Raw genomic sequence first — 17,365 nt, 5'->3', positions numbered from 1 at the left:
CCAATCTGGGCTGGTCCCTTGTCAGGATAACACTCAAAACGTCCATAAAAGAAATTTAAAGGTCAACACAAAGTTTACAGCCAGGGATTCTCTAGAGCGAGGGGCGGCTTTGTCTCTCAGCTGCCTTCCGCGATATTACCCTGTATGCTGGGGTGCTGGCACCCTTTCTCTGGCTCTCTCTGAGCTCTTCAGTCCTCCCTAGGGCTTCCGGAGGCCACTCAGTCTTCCTGATTATGGGCGAGGCAGTTTCACCATCTGTGAGTGCCCCAGTATTACCGTATATACGGTTCCCGGCTCTTGCCAGGTCTAGCCACTCCTGGCTGCATCAAACAGTCTGCGGCCTCGCTGGGCCACTTGACTCAGCTCCCATGCCCCGCTGGGGTTTACCCCAGAAGGTCCTGCCGCGTCTCAGGACGGCTCGCATCCGCCCGCGTGTGCTCTCACCGGCATCAGCTCCTCGTTGGCCTTCTTCTGGTTCCCCTCTGCTTGCCACCGGCGGTTCTTTTATATCGGCCCTCTCCGTCCGGGCCCTGCCTTCCTCCCTGTACCTGGCAGAGGCACGAGTTTGTCCTGCGCTCTTGGTCTGAGAGGGGGGTTTTAATGTGATTGCGCCGGGGTGGGGAGTTCTGGAGCCTGCCAGCTCCTTCCCTCCTTCACAGATCCACATTTAATATTGTTTATAGAAAATGAAAATTTTGGAACAGAATTCACAAGAATTAATACCCTGATTTTACCACAAACTCTACAGTTTGAGGGCTATTTTGCTTCTGATGCTGCAAGTTGTTATTAAGTACTTAGATGTACAGAGATATTCATTTTAGCCCTGTTGGTCTAAAAGCATAGGCAGACAGCACACTTGGGATAGAGGCGATATCTTTTATTAGACCAACTAAACCGTAGCAAAAAAAATCATTTTTTTGCAGGGTTTCAGGCCCAAATGCCCTTCGTCAGGCATAGGAGAATTCAAAGATTGTAAAAGTTCTCCCAGGTAGAAATGAAACTTCATCTTGCACAGGGGAGGTTCCCCTGGGTATAACAGTCCATTGTAAAAAGGGTTGCTCTATGAGTATGAAGCAGTCTTGTTACCTGATAGTGTCCAATCAGAGCTGAGCAAAATTCAGCACCCTGCTTGCAATCAGACACCATCGGGTAACAAGACTACTTCAGCCTATTGTCTGTGCCTACTTTGCATACTCACAGAGCAACCTTTTAAAAAATGGACTAAAAGGGGAACTCTACCATCTTTTTACTCCCCTGTGCAAGTTGAAATTTCATTTCTACCTGGGAGAACTTTTACAATCTTTGAATTCTCCTATGCCTGAAGAACGGCATTTGGGCCCAAAAGCTTGCAAAGAAAGAAAAAATTGTGCTACTATTTAGTTGATGTAATAAAACATATCGCCTCTACCCCAAGAGTTTTGTTTGCTAGGTATATTTTATACTCTAATACAATCATCTAGAATGGTTTGATGCTACTGCCATCAGTTCTGAACTGAAATCCTGAGTAACGATTCTGGATCACCTGAATTAAACTTACCCAGGTATGTTAATAAAAGCTTGTTAGCTTTTATTTGTTCACAGCAAAAGCTTGTCCATGGCATGTTAGAAACAATATCATTGTTAAGTATTATGACCTAAATAATGCATTTTTAAATAAGCATGTCATGGTCAAGTATGCACAAAAACGAACACCTTGAAAAGAAGTTCAGGTAGAAAAATAATGTTGACATTATCTAAGCTTTTCCAAGGTCTTATATTTTGTGTAATTTTGTGTAATTCCTAATGCATGATTGTGACTTGTTTGATCCTGTAAGGCTTTTCCTGGGTCCAATATTAATAACTTTGGTTATACTTCTTACATACCGCTGTAAAATAGTTGAATATGCTGCCCTTAATATAGCAGTATTTTATTACTATTTTTTATTACAACTTTCCCTAAGTTCTTTCTCTTCTCCCAAATTTTTATCTTTTCAACTTCTTTCTTATTTAAACTATAAGTAAAAACAAAATTTTAAACATTACAAACATCCTCAACAGAACCTAATAAAGTAAAAGTCAGAACATTTCCACTGAATTTAATGGACCGATTATGATTTGCAAAAGCTGAGGGTCTGGCTGATATAAAATAGCATTTTTTCTATTGGAAATTATTTTAAATATTGCATTTTATTAAGTAAGCTTTTTGCCTCAAAGATGGTTTTCTGATTTAGATTCATATTATCATGTCTTAATTTTATATTATTATATTTATTTGGATATTGTTGTTGGAATATTGACACATAGGAGTTATGACTACCGGAATAATAATGCATTTTCTTTTTTTGCCTAACTTAATGATAGTAAATAAATTATTCAAAATAAACAAAGACAAATCACCAGGAGTACTCATGTGTATCCGTCTTGTGGTATAATCACATCTAGTACAGATTAGCATTCTCTATATCTTGAAGGAATTAATTCTTGTAACCAACTTATAAAGTCTGGAAGAGCAGTTATCAATATATTAAGTCACTTAAGGTTCCATATTAAGTCATGGATAAGGTTCTATGGAAGAAGGTCAAAAGTGAAAAAAGGCCCAGGACAAAAGGTAGAGAAAGAGACTTACTGATTAAATGGATTAAAGTAGATAAGTAAGACCTGTAACTGTAGATAATAAAATGTTCAGAAACATCCACGGATATGCCTACATTGCAGACTGAAATTTAACAGAGACAATTTTGGTTTAGAGATCTGAGATAACTGTAACCTTAGAAACAAGTTAGCTGCAGGACAGAAAGCTTCATGCTTCTGGTGCACATGGTAGCTTGTTTAAAGCTAGCTTAGGTAGTTCTATGCCAATGTAGTTCAGTGGGTGCATCTGCACATGCACTTTACTACAGAAATAACTAACTAGTTCCAAAGCAAAGCATCACAGTCTGCAAGTGCACTGGAATTAGAGCGCAGTAAATTAATTCACCTTGCCAAAGGATAGTACTGTCTGGGATAGTACTGGCAGGGTCATTTATTCCACTGAAATGCACATGTAGATGGCGACTGGAGCTCCCTGAGGCATGAGGGTGCCCTGCACTGTAGCACTCTTGTGCCCCAGCCACCCCCTCCGCCACCTGATGCCACCACCCAGAGCCCAGGTCTGATTCCTCAGACCCCTTGCCAGTCTGGGACTGCTCCACCTCGCTCAGACTGTGTGGTCCCGGGAACAACTGTAAACACTGTGCCTAGGAGCAGCTGAATCCTGCTCGAACTGCACCAGAGTTTATCACATTGTCTTAATGGCACATGTAGATAAACCCAATGTCTAATTTAATTTAATCACCAATTTTATAGAGCTTCACTGATGGATAGGATAATAGAAGCCAAAGCCAACAGGCCTAAAACTAATATTTTTCCCAGGGAAATATCTATACAAATGTAAATCAACTCAGAATTTTGCCTATATTTCTTCCTTAATTTAGGTGGTTTTTCACATTTTCAACTCATGTGAAAGATAAAAATACCAGTATCAAGTTCAAAACTAACAGAAAATTGTACTGTTCTAAGGGAAAGTTTGTTAAATATATTTTGTTTTCCCTTAAATAACAAGTTTTCCCTTAAAACAGTACAATTTTGCGTACGTTGTGTATGTGTATGTGTATTTATTTATCTCTCTCCACATATATAGAGATACAGAGATATATATCTATCTATAAATAGATATAGATAGACATATCTATATGTTTATTTATTTATAAGACATTGCTGATAATTTCACCTAAAAAATTATTCACTGAGATATTCCCTGGTTACATTTTTATCAAGTATGCATAGTTTACAGATAAGGAACACAATAAAAGCTGTTTAGGTGAGACAAAAAATTTTATAGTAATAACAATTATTTTTTCAAAAATGTTCCTGAAATAGACTTTAGTCAAATAACCTTCTCAATGCAAAATTACAGGACAGTTCTGACATTTTAAATAGATTTCATGGTACACTAAAATTCATTAACAGTATCTTAACCAGCATTCAAAGTGAGGTGATCTGGCCCCAGCCTCTCTACATGTGCAGGTAGAGGCACAATGGGCTCTGATGTGCAATCCACACAATCATGTCTCCTGCCATGGCACACATGTATGGCAGGAGAGCAAGTGTGGGATTGCGCATTAGATTCCATTGCACCTTGCCACCAGTGCAGGGGGAGCCTGGGATCATGATCCTGGGTTCCCACCACTGTGAGACCCGGAGCTGATGGGGCTCAGTGGAGCTCACAGCAGGAGCAGCATTCCCTGCGCTGACCCACTGTAAGCCCCAGAGCCAACATGGGCTCTCAACTGGCAGCAGAGGCAGTGCCAGGAACACTGCCCCTGCTGTGAATCTCATCAGTTGTGGGGCTGGCAGTGGAGAGAATGCTGCCCGTTCTGCAAACCCGACACCTCAGAAGTCTCACAGAGTTGACAGTATTCCCCACACTGCCCCCACTCTGAATCCCACAGCCCACACTGGCTCTGGGGCTAGCAGCAGGGGAAATGCTGCCTCCACTGAGATCCCCACACCTCATGGGGCTCACAGCAGGGGCAGTATTCTCCCCACTGCCCTCCCCACAAGTCCTGCAGCCAGTGACACTGTGAGCCCCACAGCCCAGAAGGCTGACAGGGGAGGGCAGCATTCTCCCCACTGTAGCACAGCAGTTGACAACACTGTCACAACTGTGAGCCTTGTCAGCTGTGGGGCTGGCAGCAGGTGGTGCACCCCTGTGGCTGGGAGAAATGAAAAAAGTTATTCAATTTTTTGTGGAAGAACTTTGTAACTTATTGCTTCTTTATCACACCATTAACTGGTTGAACATGTAGATGGGTCACAATTTGAGGTGTGGTTATCTGGTTAATCATGCCTTAAGTGTAGTGTGTAGAGAGAGCCTTGAAAACACTGCAAAACACATATATTCAATAAAAGTACATGTGTTAATTTACAACTTGGCTTTATGTTAGCTTTAATTAGGAAATGGACCAATGGATCTTCTCTTACCAGAAATCCTCATCAGAAACTTACCTGTTCCCAAAATAACGTAAGTAAAGAAAGCTATTCACTGTAAGAACTGTTATTAGCTTTCTATTTGCTGGTTCAGCCACCTTCAATAACCATCTTCTTTTACATAGAATAGGAGTTGCCATAATAACTTACTCCCTGCAGGGAGCAAATGTTGTGTTTTACATGGCGATTCACCATACCCATATTTCATCATTACAGCTCCACAAGCCCAGATTTATATTGTTAATAAGTGAAATATACATTATTCTTTTCTTACTATCTGGATTAATTTAGTATTTGCAAGCACACACTGGCACAGTACTTGTACAGATGCCTGATCAGTTAATTGTTATTCAGTCCAAGGAAGGTGGGTGATAGAATTAAGTAACAAATTTGCAAAATTTATACACTACCACTAACCAAGCATTTTGCAAAAGAACAGTATATCTTTGAAGAATATACCCCTGTAATGCACTCTATGCAGGACTGAATCTTGAAGGCTGAAAAAAGATGCAGGATATGATGGCCCTGAACAGTTACACTTTTCACTAAGTAACAATTAAATTCATTCATGTGAGCTAGAAATAATACATGATCAACTCTGCTCTACCCATATATTTCCTACCAAGTATCATTCAAACAGAAAGAATGATTTTCTATGCAATGAAAATGTACAGCTTACAAAAACACTATACCCAAATTCAGGTTTCTCAATTGGAACTTCCCAGTTAGAAGAAAGGCAAAGAATTAGGACCCATAGGCCACTGACAGATGTGCAAAAAATAAATTAAAAAAGCACTTACCAGAAGAGGAAGTGTGTTAATTTGACCCAGTTCCTCAGCACCTGTATACATTGGGTGCTTCAGCTGAGCTTCTTGGTGCTTTTATCTAAAGCTGATTCAACCCACTACTAAATAAAAACACCCAGAAGCCCTGCTGAAGCGCCTCATCTATACAGACACTGGGTGAGCTGAGTCAAACTAACATGATGCCTCTTTTGGGCTGGAGCTGTGCTCAGCACAGGGCCACACCGAGCAGAAAGTAAAGTGCCATTTTTTTCACATCTGTAAACAGCCAGAGATATGAAACAAACTGAAGTTTTTATCTCGTGAGTAAAAACATAAATGAAAGTTAAATAACAGCTGCAAAGGCTTTCAGTAATTAAATCTAAAGCATATGGGTTACATTTTTACATGGATCAATATACTCAATTTGAAGTGAATGAGAGTGAGACACCTATACAAGGACATAAGGATATATCCTATTGTGTCTTTTTATTACAATTATATCGATTTCAAGCCAGATCCTGTTAGGACAATTTGAAGTGTCTGAAGTATGGTGAACATTCACCATAAGTAAAAGTTTTGTTTTAATTTAAAAAAAATACATGTGTAGTAACAGAAACATTCATTTTCAATAAAGCTAAGCAATGACCCATACCAGGGTATGGATTAATATGTTATTGCTGATTTTTTTAATGGAAGAAAGTTTGCTTGCCTAATGCATTGCAATATAGCCAACAGAAAAGTAATATTCACCTCAGTGTCTGTTCTTCAGCCTCCATCCTTGTTCAGATGCTTAGTTTTTATGGACAGCTTAATTTTTACAGACTTTACAGACACGCATTTTAAGCCTCTTTTTTAAAACTGTCCATAAATTTGTGGATGGTTGGCAATCCCACATATTATATACTTTATGACTGAAGTCATTTACTACATATAAAAACTTTATTACAGTCCTATGATTCTTGTCTGTTTGACAAAGAGCTCATCATAATAAAGCTATCTAGTAAGTAGTGATATAATTAATAGGTAAGGGTTTGATGCTTAGTTATGCATGCAAAAGTCCCAATTAAATTGTTCTGGTCCTTAATGTATTAACTTTATTTATCCTCAGAAGGTCCTTAACTGACTCAATGGCCTCATCATTTAGTTTTCTTTTTTGTTTTACTACTTTGATATTCTTAAGCATTTTCTCAGCTTAATGTTTCTTTTTAGTATCTAAACAACATGAAGAACACTTAGTATAAATGGCCCTTAGAATCACGTTCTTCATTTGGTACATGCCATGACCCATCCACAGGACTAAGATTAGAAAATATTTATTTTCATATAAAACAGATAGCTATCTTAATAGAAACATTTCTGTTATAGCATACTAGGCCAAAGAAGCTCATCAGAATCATTTACTTTCTCCTTCAGCAGATTTCTCTCTCTAAAATAAAGATAATTTACTATTTCATTATAAACGGGCAAAATTTAAAAGAGAAATTTAAGAAGCCGTATAAATGTATCTGCGCTTTAGAATGAAATCAACAGGGCAAGTTAGTGACCACCAATCCTTACCTCCACCATTTTTCTGACACAGATATGGGAATCGCCATACATTCCCCAATCCCACGGAGAATCCAACTTGTGCCAGAATATACTGAAGTTTGCTGTTCCAAGCTGGTCTCTCATCCTCTACATCTGACCCCTCTTCAACATCTACATCTTTATCTTCCTGATCATCAACCATCAGTTCACTCTTCTTAAAGGCATCATCTGAAGAATCTTCATTAGAGAGAAGGTCCTTAACTGACTCAATGACCTCATCATCTAGTTCTCGTTTTACTACCTTGCTGTTCTTAGGCATTTGCAATGAAAAAAAAGTAGCTGAAGAAGATCAGTTTTAGTTCAGGTAAGCTCACAAGCTCAAAATACAGTTCCCTTCTCTTAAGCCCAAAATATTAGTCAATGCACTGAAGAGGATGTCAGATGAGTCCTTGATACTGAGTGATCAAGAGAAGGAAGGCTTCTGGTTCTAAATGTTTGATGTACCATAAATACCTATGAAATGGGGGAAAAAAGTAAATGAATACATTATACAAGAACATTTCATTTAGAAAAGTATATGCTATGGTTTATTATTTTCAATTTATCTCCATATAACAGGAAAACTGCCTATCTTTTAGATGGCAGGGAGTTTTCTGGGTTTGGGGTTTTTTTGAAGATTTTTTTTTAAAGAATAAGAGTTCTGTTCCTTTCCTCAGAAATAAAAGTTAAGGAGACATTATCAATTTATGGTAGTCCAAAGCATACTCTAGTTTTCAGTTATAATAATTCACTTGAGACTATTTTTCTTTCAAACACTGGCTTAAAAACCATTAAACCACTGAGAATGTTTATAGGGTAAAAAGCCAGTCTTAGAGTGGCTGTGATGTATACTTTGTCATAAAATAGGTAGTTGGAGTGGTAGTATCTATACATATAGTTTGTCATAGACTAGATGTGTTAAATAAAATTTATAATATCAATCCACAAATAGAATCCGCACTTGTATTTGATTTATACAAAAAGCTTAATTTGATTTGTTTAAATTATTCTTCAATTTATAGTAGTTAAGAAATATTATTTAGCCTGTTTTCAGCAATTGTTTTCTAGAATTCATACATCAGTTAGATTATCATATTTATGGTATAAATTAGTGCATTAAAAGAGTGGAAGTTCTATAATATCTATATGCTATAGACATAACTGTATACTATGGGTTTTGAATCATGATACATTCAAAGCAGTGTAGCCAGCCTTTAGAGTACACAAGAAGCAGACAAACAACATAGTGGTCTACATCCACATATATCACTAAATCAGTGTGGTATTATCCTAAGAAAAATCAGGATGCAAAGGTCACGTATCTAGAGCTATCCTGTTATATCCAGTTACTACACACTATATCACCTGTCACCTACTGCTAGCAGGTATCCTGGAACACCTAATCATCTTACTGTGGACTGCCTTTAACCAACATAATATACATGGTATGGCAAGCAGATGTGAATTACACTAACTTAAATAGTTTGTGTGTCCAGTCCCTTATAAATATAGATTTTAAGAGACAACCAGCTGCTACTACTGAGCTGACTGGGTAGCTTACATGTGATTATTTGGGGAAAAGAAAATATCAGAATATAGACTAAAACATGTGAGGAGCTGGACACAGTTCTGTTTACTATCAGAATTCCATTTTGAACACATACATCAGTGCAGGGGGAAGGGTGTGGAGGGTCTTGGTTTCACCCCTGGGAGCCAGAAGCTGGGCTGGAGTCCCTCAGCTACACCCCACAACCCCAGTCTCCAGGGGCAAAGCCAAGGCCCAGTGCAGGTTTCCCCTGCCCCATCCTCAGCTGGCCCAGAGACAAAGGAGGGGGCACGGCTATGGAACTCCAGCCATGCTCTCCCACCTTCCCCTGCACCAGGCTGCTCCCAGCTGGGGGGTCCAGTGTCAGGCCAGAGGGGTGGGCTTCCCCTCCCCCCTTCCTCAGCTGGCCCAGAGGCTGAAGTAGGGGTGTGGTTGAGGGAATTGCCAGGCTCCCAGCTCTCTGTAGTGACCAGCAAGCTAGGAGACGTGGTCTAGCACACCCCACATCTCTCCAGGTACTGGTATGGACCCCTGCACGGGTCTGGACGCCTTTTCTGCTTGAAAAGGGAACATCAGTTCACTTGCTTATCAGTTCAATCCATGAAGTTTAAAGAAACCTGCAAAGATTGAATTGATTCAGCTTCAGGCTTTTTGACTATCGGTGATTAGCCTAAGTCAACATTTCTTTTCACAGTGTCTTGCAGTTGCCCTATTGAAGGTCAGTTTTATATAGTCCTCATGGGAGCCTTCAGACTGCAAAGCAGAAGTACCTGAATTCTTAAAAAGTATAGATAGACCTGAGTGAATATTTGATTTGGAAAAAGCTTTGCAAGAACCTTTTTTGCCTTTTCTCAAAATTTTAAATCCAAGCTTAATGCACAGGTCCAATATAAAAACATATGCAAATTTTAAATCCCTAATACAGGTCTTATAACCAGGGATTAAGTAACATGGAAGAGTTTTGTATGCACTCTCTAAAGTGGATAATTTTGCGTAGGGTTAATCAGGGGGAAATCATACATGAAAACTATGATTTTGGACTTTCTGGTCATCATGTCAGCAGTACTGGAAAATATGTCATGGCCCAGTAAACCCAGGCATAGCTTGAGATTTGCATGATACCGTTGGGAATTTCAGACTATTTGTACAATTTCAGAACATCTGAACAGACACCAAGTGTCTCAGGGCTACATCTCAAGTCTTAATGCCAGATGATAGCACTTGGCCCTCACTTGGCCTATAGCTAATCAAGGAGAGTGTTAAAAGAGCAGAGCTGGACTAAGTGCAAGTGCTATAACCTTTCTTGTGAAAAATCTTGCAAAATTAAAGGGACGTGATGCTAAGGAACATGGCATATGCCTGATTTCCTATGACCTGATGCTCATAAGAATTTTCCCATTTCTCTTAATCCATGGAGCTCAAATCCTCTGAAGTCTTGTTAAGGCTAAAGAGAGCAGGGAGGAACATGCTGGCACATATTTTTATTTTTTTCTTCTGAATCCTGCCTACCTGAGGATGTTATTTGCCTAGGAATCTTTCATGCAATACAGTAATCCTGGCTGGGTGACTTCATCCTTTTAGAGAACAAGTCCTCATGTTAGACACATAGCACCTGAATGTCCCCATGCAGCATCTGAATAATGATCAAATAATATTAGACCCAAAGCACTTTCAATTTGTAAATGCTAGTGAAACACATACAGCACTACAAATTCAAAGCCTGCTTTAGAAATAGTTCAAAATCTGGATTCTCAATGAATTTACATTAATGTGTATATTGCCTGCCTTGCTACCCGAAATGAATCTACTGTCTAAAGTAGTCGTTAACTTGCATAATCCCTACACTTGGCTGTTTTTTAAGACCCCTTTTCCAGTTCCTCGGGTGCATTCTTTTGAATGCACCTGGGGTTCCTCAGGCCTATGCCTCCACTCTTCTTTTTTTGGGACATAAGAAGTAAAGAATAATAAAATCCAGTAATTCTCTACTTGGTCTCCAGGTTACGAGCTGATGGTTACTAACTCTATAGCCAAGCAGACGAGTGGGTTTGGCACCTGCCAGAGTTCTTTTCCCAAAGCCTGTAGACTGTAACAGAATGCAGTGACACAGATACAGCTGCTGCAAAACAAAGTAAGGCTTATTTTGCTAAAAATTAAATAGTGTTTCAAAAAGTATATTTAAAACAACCAAGAGACCAGGATGCATGAACTATCACCTACAATAGGCACTCTCCTTAACCATCTAGACAGACATGAATAGGATTTAATGTCACCCATTCACTTCAAAACCATATTACACTTTGCTGGCTGCACATCTCTGTTTTCTCTGTGTCATCATGCTACAGTTTCCTCTCTCCTTCTTTATACAACAGACCGTGTCTTTTGATCTCCAGACTTTCAGTTTCTGTCACCACTGCTTAAACTAAGGAGACTGCCTTTGGTTATAAGGCTTGCTATTATGTATCTTTTGCCTTTCCTTCCTGGTTGCTTTAATAACATTTTTTGACCTAGCAAATAATAATTCCATAGCAAATAATCTATCATAAAAACACACAGACGTGATCATAATCTATACAAAATAGTACTGATATTCCCCAGTTCTCTAAATTGACTATAAAACCCTACAGAGGTAAAATTATTTTTAGAACGTTACATATTTATTTGCTATCGTTTGTTTCATAGTCTAATGTTGCTTGTGCAGGGTAATATACATGGGCATTCCAGCATGTGTTGAACTAGAAAGGGGGTTTGATTTTTTTAAGTATTTAAGCAGGTTTCTAAGCAGGAGCTGGACCATATCCAAAGAGGATTTTGGTAAGGAAGGTAAATTGTTATACAAAAGGGAACTGAGAAGAAAGTATATTGTAATTGTATAATGACAGAATGGAAGACACTGTTAGGATCATTTAGTTCACTCACTTGTACAGTTACAGGATTCACTATTCTTATATTTCCTGCGTTTGGCTTTGTATCTCTGTCGGAAGAATCCTGTTACCCTTTGTGTACCTCAATGGCACTTTTCAAACCATATATGTGGCCTTTCAGCACACATATACAGTTACTGGTAGTATCACCTCCTACTACCCATGCAGTAGGGATATGCAACTAGAGGTGCACGATATATTGGTCCCATATAGGACTGGCACTGATATAAGGAAAATTAACAGTAGCAACAATCAGCTTTTTTTGGTTGATAATGTCGCTGATGTAGCCGATAATGTTGCTGATAAATGCCCTGTGCAAGCGGCAGCTGCAGCACAGCATGCAGGTGGCCAGGAACACAGACCAGCAGCATGGAGAGCAGCTGGGCCCAGCTTATAAGTCTGTTGTGAGGGAAGGGGCATGGGGGTGCAGATCGAGGCCCCAGCTGCAAGGGACAGACCGGGCTGGGACTGAGGCTGTGGCACGGGCAGGCACAGCACAACCAGGGTGGGGCTTGGGATGGAACCACAAGTGGCTTATTCAAGGGGTGCAGGGGGGTCAGCTCCCACCACTGCACACAACCCAGGAGGCCATGGGGAGACATGTGCCCCCAGATCTGTACACAGAGTGAGGGCAGGCTGCTGCTGCTCTTCCCAGAAGGGGGCTGGGCCAGGCTGCACTTGGGACAGACGGTAGCATCACTGGGAGGGGCAGTGGGGGGGGGCTATGAATTTTGAGGCAGCTGCAGCCCCTCCCCATTGCCCCCCTCCAGTGCTGCTGCCACCCACCCCAAATGCAGCCTGGCCCAGCCCCCACTGGGAAGAGCATGGTGCAACCCCTGGTCTCAGCCTGCAGTGGTAGCCTGTGCTTGCCACAGGGGCAAATCTGGGGGCACATGCCCCCCACTGTGTACTCCCAGGATGCAGTGGGAGATCCCACCCCCTTCCCCTGCACCCCCCAGAGAAGCCACTTGAGGCTCTGTCCCACACCTTGACCCAGCCAAGGGGGCAGGTTGAGCATTGACAATGCGTAGGGGGTGCACACATGCTCCCTGAGATTGGCGGTGCACCCCCTAGAAGCATCAGCCGCAAAGCTGGAAGTGATGGCAGAAGTGCACTTCCAGTTCTGGCGGTTTTGCCATTGTTGGTTCCAGGCTCGGCAATCAGCTGCTGGGGAACTGCCCCCCCACCGGTTGGCAATTTGGTGCCTCCCCATACTTGGGAGGCACCAGTCACCCATGGGGGTGAGTTTCTGTGTAGCTGGGGGTGAGTGTGTGTGTATGGTAGGGTCTGTGGGGTTTGTGAGGGGGTGTGACTGCGTGTGGACAGTATACGGTATGTTGTGGGGGTATATATGTGGGGGGGTTGTGGGGGTGGGGTGTGGGTGTGCAGGCTTTGCGGAGTGAGGGAGGGTGTGGGGGCCCCCACACACTCCCCCCGTGATGCAGAGCCCCTGCTGCCAGCGGCAGCAGACAGAAAGTGCTCAGGGCCCACGCAGGAGCTGCTGCCCAGTGCCGTGTTACTCTGGTCAGTGGTGCACTTGGTGGCAAAAAGCACAGCCAGACCAGCCTGCCTTTATTATGCAAGGCTCCCTGCAGCGCACGTGCAGCTCCTGGCATTCGCACACTACCAGGGGAAGCCCCACAGGACAAAGCCGGCTGTCTTCCCTGCACCCTGCTGTGCAGGTCCCAGGACTCCACTGGAAGTGAAGGGCACCCCCGCCCCCTGCTTCCAGCAGAGTCCCAGGACTTGCACAGCAATGTGTGCAGAAGGTAGGCGGTTCCATCTTGTGGAGATTCCGCCAGTGGTGTGCAAGTGCTGGAAGCTGCACGTGTGCCACAGGGAGCCTGACCCGATAGAGGTGGGCTGGCCTGGCTGAGCTCCTTGCTGCCAAGTGAGGCACTGGCTGGAGCCACATGCCACCGGGCAGCAACACCTGTGTGGGCCACAAGTGCCTGCTGCCTGCAGCTGCTGCTGCTGCCACCAGCAGGAGGAGTTGTGTGCCAATGTGGGGAGTGTGTGGAGGGTCCCCACACCCTGCCCAGCCGAGCTCCACGCTCCTGCCGCCCCCTGGGCACAGGCTCCACACTCCCGCCAGCCCCATGCTCCATGCTCCCTCTGCCCCGCTGCTTCCCTACCTGCTGCCTGGAGTGAGTGCTGCAGCAGGGACATAAGGAGGAGCCCCTGGATGCTGGGGAAGCTGAGCAGATCGCCCAGTGGCTGCAGCAGTGGCAACAGCAGCCCCACCCAGAAGCTGCATGCTGGCTGGGCTGGACCCTTCCACACACGAAGGTGGAAGCAAGGTACACGGGCTGGGTAGGGTACAATTAGTTAACGGGTGCCTGTAACCCAGATAAAATTGCCTGGTGTGCTGGATCAGGCCCGTGGGTTGTATTTTGCTTGCCCCTGAGCTACAGGGTGTGTGCCTTGGTGAGGTGCCTGCTCTTCTGGCATAGACCCTTGCCCCCAATAAGGTATGTTTCCCCAATACTTCCCATTCATTTGATGGCTATTAGTGAAAGGGGCAGTAATTCAGCTTTAAAATGGGTGCTAGATAATGCTTAACCTGTGAAAAAGAATGTATAGCCCTGTGAGTCTACTGGGACTACAATCAGTAAAAAGTATGGTGTTTTCACTAAAATTTCAAGGAATATATACTAAATATTTAAACTAATTTAAGCTACCAGAGAATCAACTAAACTTTTTAAATATGACATTCAGTTTTAAAACTTACCATATGGCTAATTCTAGAAATAATTCTGAAGGCTAAAAGAATCCTACCCAATGATTAAAAGGTTAGAATTGTATTATTTCTTTTTAAATCATGGCACTTGTATAAAGTAAAAATTAATGCAGAGGAAGTAATAATGTTAATTATAATTGAATTTTCTAAAAAGTTAATTGTTCTACCAAATGACCAATATCTCAAAATGTTATGAATCTTAGATTCATGCAGCTTTACAGTTTGCCATATCAGATTAATTCTTACTCAGTAAGCATTTTTGTCTAATACACAACTTAAAACATTTTTTTATCTGGTTCCTGTTGATACATGTAAATGTTGTCTTTTAACTAAAGCAGGATTAATCCAACCTCATAGTGGGGGATTGGTTCTTCATTGTTTTTAGGAACAAATCTGAGGAGAAAAATCATAAACACACGGTCTTCTTGAGCACTGCTAAAACAATGCACAGCATATGACATCAGTAAAAGTGGAAGCCAAGCAGGTATTTCAACAAACTCATGGTACCATTTTTCAACCAGAAACTCATGTAAAAAACAACTGAAATGAGTGTATGCCAGTATAATAACTATGGGAAGCAAAACAGCAGAAATAAAACTTTTAGTGTAGGACAAACATTGTCAGAATTGTATGAATAACAGCTACTGTAGGAATACAGAAACATGGTGGAATGCCAGTCCCAAATGAAATATGGTTATTGAAAAAAATGCTGTCTAGAAAATACAGAAATAAAAGATGTGTAGGTAGCACTGCATAACAATGAATTGGTAAACTGTAATGAAATAAAATGCAATAGCATTAACAAAACCAAATCTGTTTTGGTAAAAATTGCACTAGAGAAGTTCAGTAAGAAAAGACCATGTTGAGGGTTTTTATAGATCAGTGGCCTGTGAGTGGGGTATGGAGAGAGACCTCTATGAGGCCAAGAGAGTATTTAGAAATAGGTAAACTTTAATTTTTCTGATAGTGAATAAATATCAAATGTTACCAATAACAGTAAAGCACAGATATATTTGGATGTGATAATCAATAGATTTTTCTCTCAAACAGCCATTCCACCTATGAGATTTTGGTTTTATTAAGTAACAAAGATCTTAGGCTGCATGCAACTGTTCAGATGAACCAGTAAAGTTTAGTAATTTAGTTTTAGCAGATGGAAAAGTAGAACCCTGTACAAACATTCGGGGGCCAGCTGCATGCTTTACAGACAGCTACAAAAGGCACCCGGCCAGTGGGCCCCACAGCAAGTTTTATACTGCCTGGAAACAGCTGACAGCACCCAGAGGCACAGGTGAGGGCTAATGGGCTTTTTGCCCCAGGGGACCACACACCAGTCCTCACAAAAGCCCATCCCTCCCTCTCAGCTGTCAGGGTATCACCCAGAGCAGTGGCCGCTGCAGTGGAGCTTTGCCTGAGGTACTGTTGGGGTTATGACCATGGGAAGCCCTCCCAGAGTAGCCAAAGCTAGGGGAACCTTTACCCCCCTCCCCAGTACTTCAAAGCCAGCACCCACAGCCCCACACATGGGGCTGAGAGCACACAGCTCTCAACTCCTGGGGGCAGGCAGTAGGAGAGCAGGCAGTAGGTGTAGGTGGTGGGGAGGTGGTGGTGATGGGGAGAAGCAGCTTGACCCCTGGCCCTGCCCTCCCACATTTTGCCCCCTAACACTTGTCCCCCTTCATTGCTTGCCCCCCTGATGCTTGCCCCCCCACTATCTCACCACTGCCTTTGCCCCATTAACTGTTCACCCTAACAGCCTCAGGCTCCCATGCCCCTACTGCCTCTTGCCCAGACACCTGTTCCAGCTGCCTGACCCACCCCTGCCACTCCAGAGCCTGACCAGAGATTGATGTGGCTATGTGCCACATGGTGCCCCCCTCCCACCCACACCACTGCTACCAGGTTGGGCAAGGTTGGGATGAGAGCAAGCATGTGCTGCTTGCCCTTCCCCACAACCTTGTTTTTTAATCCAAAACAGGGGGCATTTCCCCATGTTAAATGCAGGGAGCCTTTTCTTGGAGTTGAGTAAAATTCAGTAGTGTTTATACAAGTGGCACTGTACACACCCTTAAAGAAGAGTTCTTTATGAAAAGTACCATTGAATCAAGCACTTATGAGTTGAATTAGTTCAGTTTACATTGTAGGACAGATAAGAATGGGCCTACAACTAAAATTTTGGTCTTCGGAAGAGCAAACTGAGAAATTGAGGAAATTCATTAAGGAGGTCAACTGGATTCAGGAGCTCGAGTATTCAAATGGTAAAAAGTCGTGAAATTACTCTATATCTAAAGTCAATTTGTAGGTGGAACCCTCCCAATAAAAATTTGTGGGGAAATAATAGATGAATAATTATCTCCAACAGGATATTAAGAGTGAGAAGAGACTCTACAAGGAATAGAATAAGGGATTAATTTATAAGAAGAGGTATCATTCAGAAACCAGAAAGTGCAAAAATAAAGTGAAAATAAACAAAGGCTTACTTAGAGCTGGATGCCAAAAGCCTCCATACAGATAATAAAAGATTATTCAGTCATACAAACAAAAAAAAAAATCCAGGAGGAATAGAGATTAAGGAAAATATATGTATGGCTCAAGAACAAAATAAATACTTTACCTAGATTTTTAATAAGGGTGAAGATGTAAATGATAATAATAGTAGGAAACCAAATAGAGATGAGAATACAGTAGTGGAAATTACCAAGGTGGAGGCAGAAGTAAGCTTTAAATTATTTACTTTAAGAGAAGGCTGAGGGGGGATCTTGTGGCCTGTTATAAATTAGTCAGGGGGGATCAGCAGGCA

At 42.0% G+C, this 17,365-nt stretch overlaps 1 protein-coding gene across 2 annotated transcripts in view; it reads right to left on the bottom strand.

Moving 5' to 3' along the window:
• The window catches only part of SLC6A15 (solute carrier family 6 member 15), a 69,566-nt gene that overhangs the window by 42,164 nt on the left and 10,037 nt on the right, over positions 1 to 17,365 (bottom strand). For both annotated transcript variants that reach the window (XM_019543133.1, XM_019543134.1), the window contains one exon: positions 7,350 to 7,832. In XM_019543133.1, the coding sequence (XP_019398678.1) occupies positions 7,350 to 7,638 (289 nt within the window). In that variant the 5' untranslated portion in view covers positions 7,639 to 7,832. The remainder of the gene's footprint in view (positions 1 to 7,349; positions 7,833 to 17,365) is intronic.

This window comes from Crocodylus porosus, unplaced genomic scaffold, assembly GCF_001723895.1.
Source record: "Crocodylus porosus isolate Cpor-Errol unplaced genomic scaffold, CroPor_comp1, whole genome shotgun sequence".
NCBI classification, from domain to species: Eukaryota; Metazoa; Chordata; order Crocodylia; family Crocodylidae; genus Crocodylus; species Crocodylus porosus.
The sequence above is the reverse complement of the archived record's forward strand: the minus strand, read 5'-3'. Positions and strand labels throughout refer to the sequence as shown.